This window comes from Epargyreus clarus, unplaced genomic scaffold (genome assembly GCF_041222505.1).
Source record: "Epargyreus clarus isolate Ecla_fem2 unplaced genomic scaffold, WU_Ecla_fem_2.2 ptg000021l, whole genome shotgun sequence".
Taxonomy (NCBI): domain Eukaryota; kingdom Metazoa; phylum Arthropoda; class Insecta; order Lepidoptera; family Hesperiidae; genus Epargyreus; species Epargyreus clarus.
This window is the reverse complement of record NW_027332228.1, coordinates 9,332,897-9,351,854: the sequence shown is the minus strand read 5'-3', so window position 1 is coordinate 9,351,854 and position 18,958 is coordinate 9,332,897. Positions and strand designations below refer to the sequence as shown.

The window sequence follows — 18,958 nt, the reverse complement described above, 5'->3', positions numbered from 1 at the left end:
CATTTTTGTCCTGATCGGAGATAGGGTAAATTAAAGGAAGTGGAATTTATTTAGCTACCATATTTTATAAACAAGACTTTATAATATAAAGACGTATGCAAAAGGTTGATATATGTTATGATTTTTTCGATTTGCTGATTCCTAAATTCCGCAAATAGATATTTTTAAGAAGTTATTTAAAACTTTTTTGTTTAGCCAACAAATTTTAAATTGTTCTCACGCTTCAACTATGTATATAATATGAATAAATGTAAGGTACAACTGCTCTATTTCTGTATATTCATAGAACCGTGTTGTACCTAGTAGTTTTGTATAATGAGAGTAATAAAATAATTCTATCTCACATTAAAACTAATTTGATAAATACATAAGTGACGTCCAACGTAAAATACCAACATTAATAATGCATTAGTCGGTGACGGTACAGCCTTATGCATGAAAATATACAAATTGTACGATAAGCTAGTAATTTGAATTCTGAGTATTCATAGATAAACTACGTAACTGTTATTAAAGGAGATATAACGTTTCTTTAAATTATTTAAAGTTTTATGTTAACTGAAATTGTTGAACATTTACAGTGCAATTGTCGTCGCTAACCTAACCTAACCTACTCGTTACGTAGATAGTATTATATGTTATACCACACTACAGAAACTAAAATTGAAGTGTAAGTTATTTCTTCGGAACTCTTAAACTAATTTTCATGGAATCACGCGAAGATAGAAAATTTTATAGAGACTCACAAAAACGATTTTTATCCAAAAAATGTTTTAGGTTCTCTTAAAAAACCCGGGACTTTGTACGAGGTACATACTGACGGGGCTGCGCGTGAAACTTGTCTTAAATGGCGATTAGAGTGGGAACATAAATCATGTTCTCAATTGACGGTGTTTAATGAGTATATGTATAATACTTTTTAAACGGCTTGCTGCAACTTCTCATCGCATCATCCGACAGTTGGGCTTAATTGAAACATTGCAGCTAACCCGTTTTTAGAAAGTTTTGGACGATTGCCAACACTTGTTCTGTATTAAATGCTTGTACGGATTTTTGGTTCAGTTGGAAGGTCAAGGTTACTTAAGTAGGTGATTGGTACCGCACATGGGAATCGTCAGATGACAACCCATAGGCGAATTTCTTTAAATTGTTTCTCCTCTATATTTTTTAACAAAAACAAAAAATAACAGCATAATTATTACCCAGTTTCAAAATTGAGAACTAAAGAAATAAAGGAATTAGTTTTCATAGTTACGGTTACAAGATTTCACAAAACGGTTACAATTTTGCAAAAGTTTACGACTTAGTACATATTTGCATATACACGCTTACAAATGACATAATATCTAATCCAAGAGACAATGCTAAGCATGTGAAGCGCCGGACAATTTGTAAATCCGACCGCATGTTCTTACATTCTAGTCTTAAGTCTTCTTAAGACTAGGATATGGGCTCTGCAGCGGTCGCTTATTAACGACTGGATCACATATGCTTGAAGTACATTTGTTTATTAGATTGATTTAGGAAACTAGCATGCAGTCCACCAGAGTGAATTCACTGTAAGTAAGTAATGTTCTCTGCCGACTTCAGTAACCAACTCCATACAGAGCAGTGAAGTTCTACCTAAAGTGAAATTACTGGTGCATTACTACTTCTGAATACTAAAACGGTCGCTCTATAATTACCTATTTAAATCAGCCGGAATACCTCCACCGAAACTCAAGAACTGCTAGAAATAGTACGTATAAAAGTCCTGAGGCAAAAATAGTACAGTAACAAATAAAAAGTAAGATAAAATCATGGAAATCCTCACAATAAAAGTGTAATCTAGATACACGGATGCGCTTACTATGTCTCCACTACGAACGCAGCAGTAAAAAGTTTTCATTACGCACATCTGCATGTTTATACAGTGTCGTAAACGATGAAATCGTATTAGGAAGTCCTATAGCGTATTTCCCGAAGTTATGCGAGACAGTAAATCTAACATAGCTAGCTAGGGATGCAACGATATATCGAACGTTCGACAATACCAATAATATCGACCCCAATTTTTTTATCGATATTCAAGTATTGAAATAATTATAGCGTTGTGGCACTCTATTATCCCATTCAAAAAAAACAATGTCGGTATCGATTATTATAATATTTTATACATTATAATACGTACTTCGGCGACAAAATAGGTTGTCAAAATTAATAATATTTAAAATTAGTGGGCGAAAAAAGCTCCTTCTATTCTAATATTTTTTAATGTGGTGTTGAATCGATGCCATCTGTATATTATCGATATTCTAGTCTTCCGATATATAAATATCGATATTTATGTACATTACTTTAATCCCTAAGCATTGCTAGCTACCTTTGGCCATAACCCATCCAGTTTATTATTGTTGGATGATTAATAGCACCCACACTAGTGTTAGCTTCATCACTATTGGCATCTGTTCTCTTCCGTTGAAAACACAAGTTTTTTACGTTTCACGCATTTCAATCTAGATTTTACCATCACATAAATTCTAGTCTATCTAAACAAATTCAAACTTTCGTGATTGACTCAGATTTACTACTCCTGTCTTACTTTGCCAACAAGTAATCGATAATTGCAGAGTTTTAAAATCTTTGAAATGTGTGCACTTTTAGCTATGTTTATAACCTAGTCTGCTTTCAACAGCAGATGTCTAGGTTATTTGCCAACAGGTAATCGGTAATCGCAGTCTTAAAGTATTTAAAATATGTGCAATTTTTAGCTTTGTTTACATCTACTCTGCTTTCAAGAATCGACGCTTATAAATAAACTTTTCTATATCCTAACAAATGTTTAGATCATTGACGAAAGATACATAAAATTGTTTTATAATATTATTACTTTTATTTCAATAAATAACACAGTAACGAAACACGAAGGAATGATTTAATATATTTAACAACAAAAACTTACAACTTACGTCATACCGTGTGTTTGTACAACTCTTATCTGATTATGTACACGCTGGCTTCTGTACCACACGCCCATTATAAATTGGTCCATAAAAAATATGCAGGTAAACAGTACACCGTGCTAAACTCACTCAACCTTGGCCGACTAGAGAGCCTGGATCGTGTTTTTCACAGGATGTTTACGTAAAGCATAATTTCAATGAAGAGTGACGTTTTTAGACCTCGTAAATTGTATACGATTTTGCTAAAACAACAGGAGCGCTTCGAAATACAAACACTGCTAGTCAAATAGTCGATACATCAGACTAAACTTTATTTATGGCGGCTAGGTAAGCAAGAACTCTGCCAAGCAACGCGTGGTACGCAAAGCGAACCGACTAATGGTTATCGCAAACTTGACCTTGACAACGGCAATGAAAACGATGATGAAGTAAACCGTTTACATGTATATTTAAAAAACATCTTGTAGTGATTACGTCATGCCGCATGAATGAAAGAACTACGTTTCTACGGCGACTCGGGGAGTCGCCCGTAATTGCGTCTACATCTTTCATCTCATTCCATTCCGCTAATTCATAAAACAGCGACGCAACGTTACACGAAATCAAATAGTTTGTTGCTCTACTCATACTATAATTCAAATAACTGCGTCTCTGTCTCGGTTGAGATATTACTAGCACATTATAGTCATTTTAATTTACTTCAAAAATGGGTCTTTATATGGGAAAACCTAGTTATAGTTTTGAGAATCTTCTCTTTCTTATTTCTCGTTTGTTGTCTTAATGTTTTTACTTGTTTTCCTCGTACTGATACTATCTGTCTTTGTATCTACGAGTATATTACCATTTAGAGAACGTATGTTACGAACACAGACGTTATCTATACGTTTTCAAAGCAAACGTACTTACATTGTTCTAATAACGTTGTTACAGATATTGTAGAACATTTGTTTCTAATGCAACTGTAAGCTGATACTGATTGACAGCTAACATACATTTAGCTGTTCACATCGCGTCGAGTGTACGATTCGTTCCACTATTGATATTTCACATTTCGTATAACCGTGGTTATATACATAGCAGTATGAGTAAATATTTTTATCGCAACCTCAGAATTTGAACCCGACCCAACAAACGCGTCGGCGTCAAAATTAATCATCTCCAATTCGTTTTATTAATGATCCGTAGTAATCGAGCTTAACTGAAAAAAATGTTCGTCATTTAATCCGGCTACCGTTTATTTATGAGACTGCATCTACATTATCGTTTGGTGTGACGCCTTTCTCGAAATCGTCATCGGTCACGTTTATTTCGGGAGTCACAACATTACCCACGGCACCGTGACCGATGCACGTAGCGTAATGGAGGTACAATCGCGCACATCCTACACCAACGCATTCTTGTAATAAAAACTGAAGCACAAGTTTATAAACGCAATTTAATTGTACACTTATAATCTAAAACCACTATATTTTCTTACCTTACTACTATATTATAAAGACTATACACTTCGACGCGAAAGAGGGAGAACTCTACTTTTAGTGCAAAAAACACAATGTTTCTAAAATACGAACATTTTCAGCATTGTTCTTATTGTTTCTATTTTGTGGCTCAAGTAATCAACTGACATGCATGAAATTGGACAGAGACATACGATCGGATGGGAAATGATATAGAAAATCAATCATCCCCTAAGATACCATTTTCTGGAAATGGTGAAAAGTGATGAATTACGAGTGGTTTTACAAACAAAGAAAAAGGGTAAAGCCGCGTATAAATAAAAATATTGGAGAAAAAAATATTATTACAAGAGAAAAATATAAAAACATTACAGTAAGATGTAGGTATCTTACAACGGCTATATTAGTCTTTCAGACACTTTGTTTTTTCTTGCCTTAAAAAATCTCTTACCCTCTGAAATTTACTCAGACATTCAAAGTCAACGGATAATCATGTTAGTATACCTATACAAGTAAGTATTTTCGTTTCACTGGGTTTTACCACGTTGGGGTTCTCCGTAGTGTTAGGTCATTTTACATAAGTGATTATAGAGGCAGATTTAGGTCACGTAACGTCACAGTAAATGAACACGTCAGTAAATAAGCTTGTTAAATGAAGATCTATTGACCAAGATGATACTCAGGTTAAAGTATTTAAAATGTAATTTGGCAAAGAAAACTGAATGACAACATGGACAAATATATTAAACCGGGATAAATTAAATGAGCTCTCGATTTATTTTTCGCTTATTCGCATATGTGTGCAGATATTTTAAAGTGCGAAGAATAACATTTACATTACAATTTACATGCGTTTATATGAAATAAAGATTAACGCGTCTACAAAAATATTTAACGCGCGAGTTTTAACTTTTATACTTGTTTATGTCTATAACGAGAATGTATTTAATAATAGCTTCATATGTTATAAACGGTTTTATCCATAAAAAGCCTTATTGTAACTTTAAAACCATTTTACTACACTTTTAGAATTTGTAACTTTGTAGCGACGCAATAACACTTAAGTACAGAATAAATTATAGAAAACTCGGTACATGTTACGTTAAGTACTTCATACTTTTATTTGGAATTATGTTGAACAAAAATCTTATATTATTAAGTACAACATTTCTGTAGGTACTATTTATCTTGGAGTTATGAAATGCAAAAGAAGTCACTTCTTACATTTTAATAAAAGACGCGATTTTTTATTAAAATAAGACCAAACAAACCATTCATACTGCGAGACGTAAAAAGACAATTGTATTTATATTTATGTAATAGTCGTCGTGAATTATTACATGATGTAAGTCCCAATGCCCTGAATTTACCGCGATTACGACATTCTCGTACTTAAAACTCGTTAATAATAAATATGTACACATGACCGTTGTATTATACGTTACTTTTAATAATTGACCAAGTGGGAGTCGCACTCGCACACGGAGGGTTCCGTACCACCAAATTTTTATTTTTTTCATTTTGTTTGTTTTAGTATTTGTTATCATAGCAGCCATAAAAATAAATGCATTGTGAAAATTTGAACTGTCTAACTATTACGGCTCAATAGGTAGAGCGAAAAACGTCGAAAAATACCAGTTTCTTGTATGGTGACCTCCATTTACTTCCAAATTATTAATTATTTTTAGTAGTTATTATAGCAGCCACTGATAAACAAATTCTGTAAATATTTCAAGTCTCTATTACGGTTTAAGAGATAGAGCCCTGTAACAGACTGACATACGGACAGACAGCGGAGGCTTAGTAATATGGTTCCGATTTCACCCTTTGGCTACGGAACCCTAAAGTGATTATATCTTTAGGTGTTAACTTGTTTTTAGTGTTGTAATCCGCTGTGATCATTTCCTATTTTACTCTGTGATATCATAAAATTGGTATTATACGTAAACTGATATAATCATCCGTTTATAGACGGTATAATCAAGCCTTAGTTTATACCTATTTGCAGTTTGTATTAGCGAATACTAATTTTTAACGTGTTCATAGAGCGATGCGCTCAAATTTTATGGCATAGTAAATCAAAAGTGAAGCTCAAATTAACAAATACTACTGAATGTGATGGTTTCATAGATTTTATCGAAAATTTATTTATTTATTTAAAATTTATTGCATCACCTCTAAAAAGAAATGTACAAAAGGGCAAACGCCTGATGGCATTCTCTACCAGTCAACCCTGGGTGGATGCAAAGAATTTGCAAATTTTGCAGTTTAAAAATTCCCGTGGTTCAAGGAGTTAAGCTGTTGGAGGTGCAGGTAACAATGGTAGAATCTTGTCAGACGCATATGCGGTTTCAAGCGATTTGAGTAGCGCTGGTGGTTGCATCCTCATATCAGAATAATTTCTCATAAGTACCGATTATACGGTCTTATGTGACAGATAAGCTCTAATAGATCTAACGTACTCGAACCTAGTCAAGTTATCATAGAATAAATAGGTACCTAAATATTTTTAGCAAGATGCCTACATTCGATAATCCAAGCGTCTTACGAAACTATTTACGAAAGGTGGATTAATCACGTGAGTTTGTACGTAGCGGAGTCATCCTCTAATACTGAGAATTTCAACAGTACCATGATATCACGGAATGCAAAGAGCCAATGTTATAATTATAGGTACTGTTACAGTGAAGGCACGAGTAGGCGAATGTGCGGTGAGGCGAATCGGCGTCCAAAAGCCGCGTTCCATTGATTTTGGTCATGATTCAGCTCCTGGCCATGCTCCACGATTGAAGTGTCTATTCACACGTACCACAACCACACCACAAAAAGATAATGTCAGCAAGAAGTGGTCAGGTTTAAAAGTAACTGCTGCTGTTGTTACAAAACGCATCTTTGTGTGAAACGGCCTTTTTGTCGATTATAGTTGTCACTGAGGTTGCGATGTGGTCAGTATCGTCCATACCTTGCCCATGTCTTTAATGCGCGTTGTCGCTTATTGTAGTCGTTGTGGTTGCGATATTATCGTTATCACCCAAACTGTTGAGTTCGTCGCTAAAATGTGGTCTATGTGAATGAAACTGCACTTTCATAGTAATTCGCACCGGCCACGCAGTTGTTGTTGTGATGTCATTGTGGCGTTTAGTTGTGGTACGTGTGAATTGGAACTTAAGCTTTCAACGGCCCTATTGAGTGTCCAATTCGTACCGTTGTTTCGGACTTACAAGGCTCCCGTTCAACACAATATCTGCACGAACTCACATCCACCCACGATTCAACATCAATGTGTTTGCGCCATTGCTTTACGTGCCTATGTATGTTTCACTGTTTACTAAGATCAATGGAAATATCGAAAATAAATTATCATCTTTGTTGAACAGGAATCTTACGATAGTCTGTAAAATGAGAAAAAACTCGCTAGTAGTTCTACCATATATTTTAACGTCATAATAATTATTACCTATGTCAATATGTTGGATATTGGCGATATCATATTTAATACTTTTTACAACGCATTTTTTATAATACTTTTATAACCTTTGTACGGAATTCAGTACCTTTATAGAAAACAAAACAAAATTTCACCCTCGCTTAATACTATTTATTTCAAATGAATATGTTAACAAATAATACATCGACTTTTCTATTGAAGTTACAGACTAGCCCAACATGCAAAGCAGTTATTTTTATTACAAACATTACCTCGACTTGTTTAAAACATAGAAAATATTGTAAGTAAGTGACATTAACATCTATCTTATTCAACATATTTTACTAAATGAGGTTTCAACGGAATAGACACCATTATGGGATATTGCACAGTAATGGTAATAAATCAAGCCACAGCCCACCGTAGGCTCGTTTATGGTGTTTACGGTGCATAAACATATTCAATAAATTACATCGATGGTTGTATACCAATCCATATTATATGAAAATACCATGAGTTATAATAATGGCGCATCGTATGGTCCTACCTAAGCTCGGGATACAATGCCTGATGATGCAAGAATCTCACTGATGAATCTAGAAACAGTCTACATCAGATAGATCTGCTTTTTAACACGCTTTTATTAGCCTGGGTTGTACGTTTGTATGTATGTACGTAACAGTAACGGAATCTTTGAGCCCGATTTCTATCCACTTTGAACTTTCAGTTTAATTCAAAATTTTGAAGAATTATCAAAAATCGATGACAATACACGATTTTAATTATTTTGTACCATTGTCCTTATCAATATTCTCAGTATTAATGATTTTCGAGGCGAGAGAAAGCGCCTTATGGAGCGTTCAGGCAAATAATAATGTTATTTCCCTATAACTCAAATGTACTGAAACATGTCTACAATGCCATCTTGTAGAATGATTTTTAGGATTCCGTACTCAAAGGATAAAACGAAACTCTCCGCTGTCTGTTCGTGAGTCACAGGGCTTTATATCTTAAAGCGTAATAGATAGACACTTGATTTTTTTACAGACGATGCATAATGATGGTCGGTATAACAACAAATACTAAAAATTTATAAAATAAATATAGTTCAAACTTACTTACTTTTTAGTTGATTTTATCATAAAAGCGTGTTTTTTAGTTTTTTGAACTATATTTATTATGCGTATGTATATGTTGTACCTGTACTACATCCCTGTGTGCCTTTTGAACCGTTTGTAGTAGATAGTGTTTATTTTTATTATTTATATAAACTGCGTTTCAAACTACACAACATACTCACTCACATCTAAACATTTAAACCATGAGGAGAGAAAACCTTATCGAGAATAATTGCAATTTGTCAAGGAGGCAAAACGGTAATAAGCGTCGACATATGAATCGTATTAACATTTTTTTATGGTTGACATTTATATAACCTATTTTTTCAATCAATAAGTCATCATTGTTTCATAAGTTTTTCTCATGAAGAATAAGTGTAAATAAACCATACACAGACTTCTACACACAACGCACCTTGTACATAAAACTTGGTCATAAACAGAAAACAATTAAGCTCAAGTATCAAAACGCTACTAGAAAGTGTAATGCAGAAGAAAGTCCCTGTTGCCATCGATCTATCACCCATCTTATTACCATAGCATACGAGCGTGGAGCAAGCATGGGCTAGGCATCTTGTATTACCGTTAGCGGCAAAGTGGCGCCTGCGTACTAGTTCGTGAAGTATTCTGCAAGTAATATCAAACTCATATTCCACGACGGCATGTAATATTCAACAATTTAACTAATGTTATGGAGACTTACCAGCGGCTGAATGGCTCATAAGGTTAATGATAGAGATTTAACTTAAAATTAAATTAACAACGTCGAAGAAAATTCGTGACGAAACCTGCATGCCTAAGAGTTCTGTAAAAAAACTGTTTTCGAAAGTTCATGAAGTTTACTAATCTTATAGACTGGCCTGAACTTGTTATGAGAGGAACACCCGTGCGCTGCCTTAGGGCAACAATACGATGATAGAAAAATTGTTGAAGTTCAAATTTGTTTAACTTAATCCTTACTAATATTATAAATCCGAAAGTAACTCTGTCTGTCTGTCTGTCTGCCTGTCTGGTTGTCTCTTCTTCACGCCTAAACCACTGAACCGATTTTAATGAAATTTTGTACAAAGATAGTCTGAAACCCGAGAAAGGACATAGGATAGTTTCTATCTCACAAATCCCACGGGAACTAGGGATGGCGATCTAAGATCGATTAATCGGATGATGATGCAAAGTTGAAGGTACGAATTTTCAGTTTTATGTATGTTAGTATGTTATATTTATTAACGCGGGCGAAGCCGCGGGCAAAAACTAGTACCTACTTATGTAAGGAAGATTTCGTTTTTTATTTGAAGTTTAACCAATGCGTATGCTCATGCTATGAATGCATTTACCAAGTATTTCCCGCTATAAAACAGATAAGCCTCAATCGTTATCAAATCACACATAAATACGATAAGTGTTTGTCAGATAGATAGTCTATCTGATTGGATCATTAACTTTTGAAACAACATAATTAATATAGTCCGATATTGAATTGACTAATGTAAAAGATATGGACATACAAAATGTTATCTATCCGAAAAATCTTTCTGAATATGAAAGTAGAAAATAATTTCATTGAATTCAATGTCAATGAAAATTCGCTTAAAATAATCATAATCTTTTGACGACTTTCGTATGCTTCACTATATTCAGCAACAAAATTTTATTATCATATATTAAACTCTCTCAGTGAGATACGTGTTTGATTCGGACAAATATTTGCGTTTTAGTCGAAGAATTTTCCTTAACTATTATCATTATTCACGTGATAATGTTTTTGCTTAATTTTGCAACGCAGTAGTTTATCATTTTTGATGGTAAGTGACGCGTGACGGTAAAGCTGTGCTAAATCAGAATATATCATAAGCCAATTAGTTGATTTAGTCTTCGGAAAATAAAGAGCATTATTGCGTACAATAGCTGAAGCCCGCAATAATACTTCTGTAACCCCGAATGAGGAATAACCAATCATCAACCCATTACTGTCCCCCTGCTGGGCGCGGGTCTCCTCTCAGAATGAGAAGGATTAGGCCATAGTCCACCGCGCTGGCCAAGTGCGTATTGGTAGACTTCACATACCTTTTGAAAACTTTTTTTAAGATTTTTCAGGTATGCAGGTGTCCTCACGGGGTTTTTCTTCATCGTTTAAGCAAGTGACAATTAATTTCTAATGCGCACATAACTTCGAAATATGAGAGGTGCGTGCCCCCGGATTTGAAGCTCGGACCCCTCGAGCGAGAGGCTCAGTTTCTTAACCACTAGGCTATCACTGCTATAATAGAGGAATAACCAAACTGCTTATTAACTACATAATACTAGCTATAACCGCACTAACATCATAAAGGGCACTGTTGTACCCACATCATATAAACAAGAATGAGCATTTGCCGGCGCCCGGGCGCCCGATGGCCGAGCTCGTATAAATCGTAGTTTTCGTGGGCGGACACAATTGTCCCTTCACAGATGTACGCCAGGCATGACGAGCGGCCCTCAGGGAAATCCTTATCGTGAGATTGTTTTCTTTACAAAAGAAAAAAAGATTTTCTATTATTCTTTGTGCCTACATGATAAACATCTTCCGATCTGCCTTTGATTTATATTTTTATTTGGGAAATGGAAACGACAATCTCAAATACAAAGGTACTGAAATGACCCACGATAAGGAATTTATTTACTTATTTATATATAGATCAACATATATTTCTTAGATAAAAGTACCTATAGATAATATTTTATATGCTATTTTCATTTAAATATTGTTATATTCACGAGTTGTTTAAAGTTAACTAAACTTAGTCATACTACCACGAATTGTGACAATTAATTTACGTTAATATTCTAATTTGTATTTTCATTTCTCCTATGTATATACAAATATATTATATGCATTTATTATCCAATATAGAACCTCTAAAAAGCAATCACGCGTGAGACCTAGAATTTTGAAGTCGTAGATTACATAATAATTACGGAGTCAAATAGCAAGCGGCCTAGATCTTCAAGTAGTATAATAGGCACTACAACTAACTCCATATATGCCGATCTATAAATTATCACGTACCATAAAACGAACGAAGTATAACTACGACGCCAAATAAAAATCATACACGCTCAAAGTAAACCAATTTACCTTTTATGGCAGTCGCACTTTGGCCAAAACGTTAAGAAAGTAGGGAACTCACTATGTTGAAATATAAGGTAGAGCCAGTGTGATTCAAATTACTTTTTGGTAGATATTGCGAATACTAACTCGCTTGAAGTTCGGTAATAATGAAGGTGGCAGAACCCTTTGTGGTTCGACTCCGACGGCACTACCGCCACACCTAATTCTACCTAATAACAGCAGTTTTAAGCGCTGCTGTGTTCCGGTTTGAAGGGTGTGGTAAGGGAGACATACTTTTCCGAGGCGTTCCAGCTTAGTCCTCAGGGGTAGCGGCGCATCTGTATCCGACCTCAGGTAGGAATATCTAATCCTATCTAGGGTTGATTATAGATGTCCATGGGTGGCCACTTACCATCAGGTGGACTGCATGCTCGTCTGCTACTCTTATATTATAAAAAAAAATCTATCCAATTTATGGCACAGATCGAAAAATATCTTCTTACTAGAAATGTCAAATTTCGATCTTTGGCAGGGAAAATGTAAAAAAGATTGATTATTAATAATGAGCGTCAATCTATAATGCGACTAGACACATGTCACCTGCCCTATAGTTGAACTCATTGTTGTCATTCCGACGCCGTAACCCGAGCTCTGTGCACTTGCGGCCACAGCAGTCTACATTCGAGATCGAAGTCCACTTTACCTCGCTATTTCCTTACTATATGAAGTAATGGTGTAATTAATATTGCATTTCATATCAGGTATTCAGTAGCAAAGAATTTGAAACACAACACTATGTCTGTAGGTATATCTAAATCATAACCGTATTTTTATACAAATAAGTAGGTATATATGTGTTTTTTTAGAAACCTGATAAAAGGCTTTTAAGTGTCGTTTTATCTGAATTATGTTAAAACCTATGGTGCAAGAAAAAGAAACTTATGGTTTTATAGCGATTTTGTATTAAAATTTTATAAATCAACTATCCCACGTTTTCGGAATGCTTTCATTCAATTCTCCATCTTTATTGTGGTCGTGAACCCGATCGATAAAGCCTCCGCCCGCAGCTTAGAATTAAGATAACATTTTTATTTGCTTCTAATTCAATTCGTAGAGCGTATCTCTACCTCAATCACTTACCGCTCAGCCACGGACTCGGGCGACAGCTACAAGCAACGTGAAAGCTACAATCGGCAACTATGTATCGAAAACGACACTTGACGGCGACAAATATGGACGTTACGTTTGACGTATTTAAATGCCGCTCTATCTCTTTTTCGCTATCTCAAAAGGAGTGCGTGTTAAGACATTTTAAATTCGATACATTGTAAATTCTTTAATATTAGGTTTTCATTAATTATGAGTATATTTTTAAGTTAACAGTTTAATTCTACCTAGACGTATAGTAACGTCAAAACATGACATTTCATGAATAAATTATTATGGATCCATTATCCACTTGAAAATCATCTAACATCATCTCTGGTATCATGAATTATTGCTCGTGGCATTCCTATTGGCAACCTTTCATTGGTTCCGAATCGCACACCGATGTCGCCTGTCGCTGTTAAGTCCCCGTGGCATGCTTCACACATTTCTATATTTTTGTCGCTTGTAGCGCTGTCGCTTTTCGCGCCGAGTCCATGGCCGGGCGGTTACATTCGCCCCGTCATAGTTCACAACATTACGTCAAAGAATTCTCACGCATGAGTTCCGACGCCACAAAAACTTCGACTTCACAAGATAGTTGACAGGTTAATCGTTAAATTTAGTATTGAGATATGAAAATTCCTAACGTTGTTTGTTTACTAAGTAACTGATAAGCGCATGTGAAAATAATTATGCTTTATGAAGATAAAAAAAATATAGCTCACTGTTTTTTGTATCCACAAGACACTGCTTTTTTTATTAAAATTTCGTTACGTCTACTGCCTACTCAACAAGTATGTTTTTAAGATTAAGAACCATCATGAGAATGGTTGAAATTAAAAAAATCTAAGTAACCAAATTAAAACATAATTCTTTTTAAATGAACTCTTAACACTTGGATGTATATACAATACTGTAGCACTAAGTTGGAATGCCTCGTTTGACAGTAGGTATGTACTATGTACCAAAATGACCAGTATCACCCGTCAAACCGGAGCTCGGTAGTTAACTGGTGTACGTAAAAATAAATGTAACAATATGCTCTATATAAAGGCTAGCCTTGTAAAAAAGATTAATGATTTATTTATTTATACTTCTTTTTGTAAATACCAGTTTTCTCAAACTTCTCGACATTATTGGTTTTGTTTCTGTTACAACGATTTTTTAATTAATGTGAAGTTAATAATCATATGGACTAGTTTGAAGGAAATAATTTTACACATATTTTTCAATATATTCGGAATAATTGTTTTTTATGTCGTAAGTTAAATAACTTTCACAATTTTCATCGATTTAAAAGTGCACAAGAATGTTAGGAATTTGGTAGAGCGCTGATTGTGTTATCATAATAATGTACATAACACTAAGGTATCAATTAAACAGCGGAAATATTTTACTTATTATATCTGATTCAAATCTAAGATTATATAAATTAATGTAAAAAATCGTAAGTAGGTAGTACATATTTGAATACATCAGATAATTATGTTAATATCAAATATTTTGTGTTTCTAATGTGTAGGTATGTACATTAGAAACAAGAATTAACTTAAAAAAATAACACGTCTACGAAGCCAAAATTAATTCTCTGGCTTGTGGGTGTCATGGAAATTATACAGAAACAATTAGAATCAATTACACGCAGAGCCTTATCACTAAAGTTTATTTAACTGAGATCGTACGCAGAACTCTTCGCATGACAGAGTGAAATAGTAACCGTTGTGCCACACGTGCAAAAATGTTTTATTTATCATTACTTGCAAACATCTTAAAACACTTAATGTGGACATTTAGTAATAACTATAAAATTGTTTAATGAATGCGGCGTAAACAAGTCAATATTTCCTACTAATTGTTACAGGGAAGCATGCGCCACGCATACAAATAAATTGAATGAGCGCTGGATGTATTTTCCAAATGTCATCCTTAATGTCTGAATATAAACAAAGTTTATTGTTGGACGATCCAGCAATATCGCTTAAGGAGTTATTGGACAAATTAATGTTTGGATTTTTACAAAGTGGAACGTAGGCACTTGATAAAATGTCGACGATTTTTGTACCTACTATGAAATATGTTAGGAGATTTTCTAATAAAGGTGAAGAATAATGAAAAATAATCGTCAAAACTAGTACTTTAGAATTAATGGAAAGACGTAGAATTTAAACCTTAGCAATTAGGTGACTGAATAAAACCAGCGGAGGATTGAGGGCTGTGGAAAACCGTAGAAAAGGTTTATTTCGCTCTGTAATGAGCAAAGGTGTTGTAAAAAGAACTACCTATGCCTTTTTTTAGGACAAATCTAGATTCTAGATAAACAGATATCTCTCCCCTACTATACCCTTAAAAATACAACAACGCTTAATATTTTTGTTGTTAAGACGAAATACGAGTACCAGTAGTTCCTATCGGAGTCGAACCACCAAGGGATCGAACCAATCATTTTCATATAGAATGGGGTCGTTGTATAATATTTCATGTTGTATACGGAAGAAATGGATCTTGGGACCAGGTTCGTGATTAACTTCTTCCGTGCGCAGGGTCACAATCTGAGGTCACGGCGCGGTAAACGTGGATCTAACAGTCAGACACTAGATTTCTAGCCGTGGCCTTTCTACAATATAAACACCCATTTTATAGTCTTTAGCTAACCAAATGCTGTAAACTGCAAGACTTTCTGTCCTATTATGTTCCTGTTCTATTATGTTTTTACAAATGTAAAGCATTTTAATCAGATAATTTTATCACATACAAAAAAATTCGAGGAAGGCAGCCAGGCAAATAATAATGGCTTAATATTTTCGGTACTTTTTCCTTATAACTGTGATATCATAGATTATTTTACTAGGCGTCGCAAATTTTAATCAGTCGTATCGTTTAAAAATACATATTTAATGTACTTAAGTAACTATTGTATTTTACACCTGTTTTAAAATTCCACACTTTTTTCACTGTCCTTTATATATTGAGTAGAACGATCTCGACGAACTCAAACAAATCTTTCAGCGTAGTCATTATGCAATAAAACCGTTTGATTAATCAATAGAGAAGAGTGGGACCTGCCACTACGGCCTAACGACACACTTCCTCCTGCTGGCTCTAACGCTGGTCCTTGCACTCTCAATTGCGGTACACAGTGTCACCAGGCTATAAACCCACCGCGCTATAAATAGGATGTTTTTATGTAGCAAAGCAAATTGAGTTCAAGAGACAAATGTGTTAAGATTGTATAGATTATATATTGCGAATGTTAGTAATTGAATCTTAACCAATTTTGCCTATAAATGTATGAAGTTTAACAATTATTGTCTAGAAAAATGTCAAATCTCTAAGTAAGGTAGGTAAAATTCAATGAATTTTGATTTCAATTATTATCTACTAACGGGCTTAAGTTTGATATATTAATAGTTAATAAAAAATAAAATTGAAATCTATACTATTTCAGTATAGAATAATAATGATGGCGAATATATATTTTTTTTGAGTGAAAAAAATAATGTTATAATTTTTAATAATGCATATAATTACCTAGTTATATGCATTATTAAATATTTAAAATAAAAATATACATATATAAATAAATAGATATAAGTGTATATGTAAATAGTAAATTAAAAATACCTTTCCTTCGCTACGATTTTAAAGTATATACTTACTTAAACATAAGCAAGGTTATAGTCCTATTAATCTTAATTAATCATTGTAATCATTGGATTTGCTACTAAACCGTTAACATTACGTACTTCCGTCCATTTCTTCATTAAATCGATGACATTATTTAATAAACAATCTTTTAAAGCATATAGCTATTAAGGAACGGAAATATGTTTCGTTATGTTTAAAACCAAAGATAACGGATAATTACCTCACCTTTGGTATAATTTGTTAGCTTAGTCCTTTGCGCCCCTTTTAATTAAAGTCAGACGAATGATTCAAGGACAACAGAATTTTAATTAAAAAGGGACCGATCATTGACAGAAAAATATTTTTTAAATTAATAAAATGTTATTAAGGTTATTACGACGATTAAATTGGAAGCATAAATTACTGTTTATTTAACACTTATTATTCCCAGTAAGTGTACATAACGAAGAGTTGTATAACATCAATAACTAGAACAAGCCATAAAATTGAAAGCGCAGTTGTACCTGCATGTTCGAGCGCACCATAGTAACCGTATACGAGGACGCTAACCAAACGCTAACGATGTTTACAAAATGTGTCACGTTTGCTTTACAAGCAAAATTTAGTTGCAATCAACTACACATACTGCGCAAACACTTCGCAACACGTAAGAAACGTTTCGGTAATATTACCTAATCAATAAATTATAATCGTCAACACAAACAATACACTGATAATATACAGCTCAATCGTGACATCATGCTACAGATTAGAAAAACATTATCAGATTAATAAATTATAACCGTTGTAAAAGCGAAGAGTAATAAACATTATGCAAACCAAGTAAACAAATGCACCTGCACTCGTTGATTTTTCAGTTTCACTTGGAAACTTCCTTTAATCATCCAACGTGGAAGACATACACTGCAACTGATACACTGAATTAGGTCCAATTTGTGTAAAATCAGACTTTGAAGTGTCTATTAAAACGTTCGTCGAGTGTGCTCCCGCGCAATACCGGCTTCGTGTTGCTCGCGACACGCGTTCCCCGTAGCGGACAATCAGTAACTAAACGTTCGGCTCAGCCGGACCAGTTATTATGCGCCCACAGTTGCCATCAATAACTTCAGTAACACGTGGGACTCGGTATGCTGAGCGACTTGCCGTGATATCACATGCAGGATACGACGCTTATCGCTGCCGAGTAAAAGCTCCATGATTCATCATAATTAGGTTTCACATGACATCAGCGTTATGCATCTAATGTAAACACGAGATGCCAGGCGAGCCTTGCGGTCAGCACTTTGAAATTCCTTCTCGTAAACTAACAAGGTTCGCACGCAACGGCCAGCCCTTGTCGCTTAACATTTGCAAAATGTTTATCACCATGAAGCAATATGTGACAAATATTACATGGAAGCCTATACGGCACGCAAGCTGCTAATGCGGTGTTGGTTTCGCTGCGGTTTACTTTACCACCTACAAGTAAGATAGACATGAGAAATGTTGCGTAACTTTCCCTCAGACGCACATCAGAGTAAGAGCTAACTATAGTAAAGCTGACTAATAGTATACACTATTCAAAGTCTATTCATTACACATTCTGAGTAACTGCTAATTATATTTACATTTCACTATAATACATAAATTCCAATGGAACAATTAATCTTTTTGTTTACTTTAAGTCATTGTGCAAACAAAATACTTTACGAAAATCTTTACTGGTTACAGATGTTGATCCATAGTATGTCTACTTTAAAATCGTTCTGCATTCGACCCGCGGTTTAATTTAAGTCCTTATAATTTCTTCATTATACGAAAAACAAGAAAATAATTGAGTTTAATATTATATGTTTTCAGAAATGATATATCGATGTATCGAATAAATAACAGATTTAAAATTTACGAAAATTACTTCTGCTGGGTTGTCATTTTTTGTTGAACTAGAACTGAGATCCACTGCTGGGCATGGATTTTCTCCCAGATTAAGAATGCTGACCAAGTGCACATTAGTGGACTTTACGCAACGTTGACAACTTTTTTACTTCGAGACGTGTATAATATTCATTCTCACAATGTTTTCCTGCATAATTAAAATAAATAATAATATAATTAATTACTAAAACACGCATAATTTTGCAAAATAATCATTT

The 18,958-nt window shown here is 34.3% G+C and overlaps 2 protein-coding genes across 3 annotated transcripts in view; one reads left to right on the top strand and one right to left on the bottom strand.

Annotated features, from left to right (window-relative positions):
- Positions 1 to 17,892, bottom strand: part of Timp (Tissue inhibitor of metalloproteases) — a 65,201-nt gene extending 47,309 nt beyond the window's left edge. The window contains exon 1 of one of the 2 annotated variants that reach the window (XM_073084213.1): positions 17,646 to 17,892. Coding sequence is in view for 1 of the 2 variants with exons in the window: in XM_073084212.1 (XP_072940313.1) it covers positions 17,663 to 17,710 (48 nt within the window). In the remaining variant the exon portion in view is untranslated. The remainder of the gene's footprint in view (positions 1 to 17,645) is intronic. The other variant, XM_073084212.1, reaches the window with a different exon arrangement.
- Positions 1 to 18,958, top strand: part of Syn (synapsin) — a 96,193-nt gene that overhangs the window by 53,216 nt on the left and 24,019 nt on the right. The gene's annotated exons all lie outside the window — the stretch shown is intronic.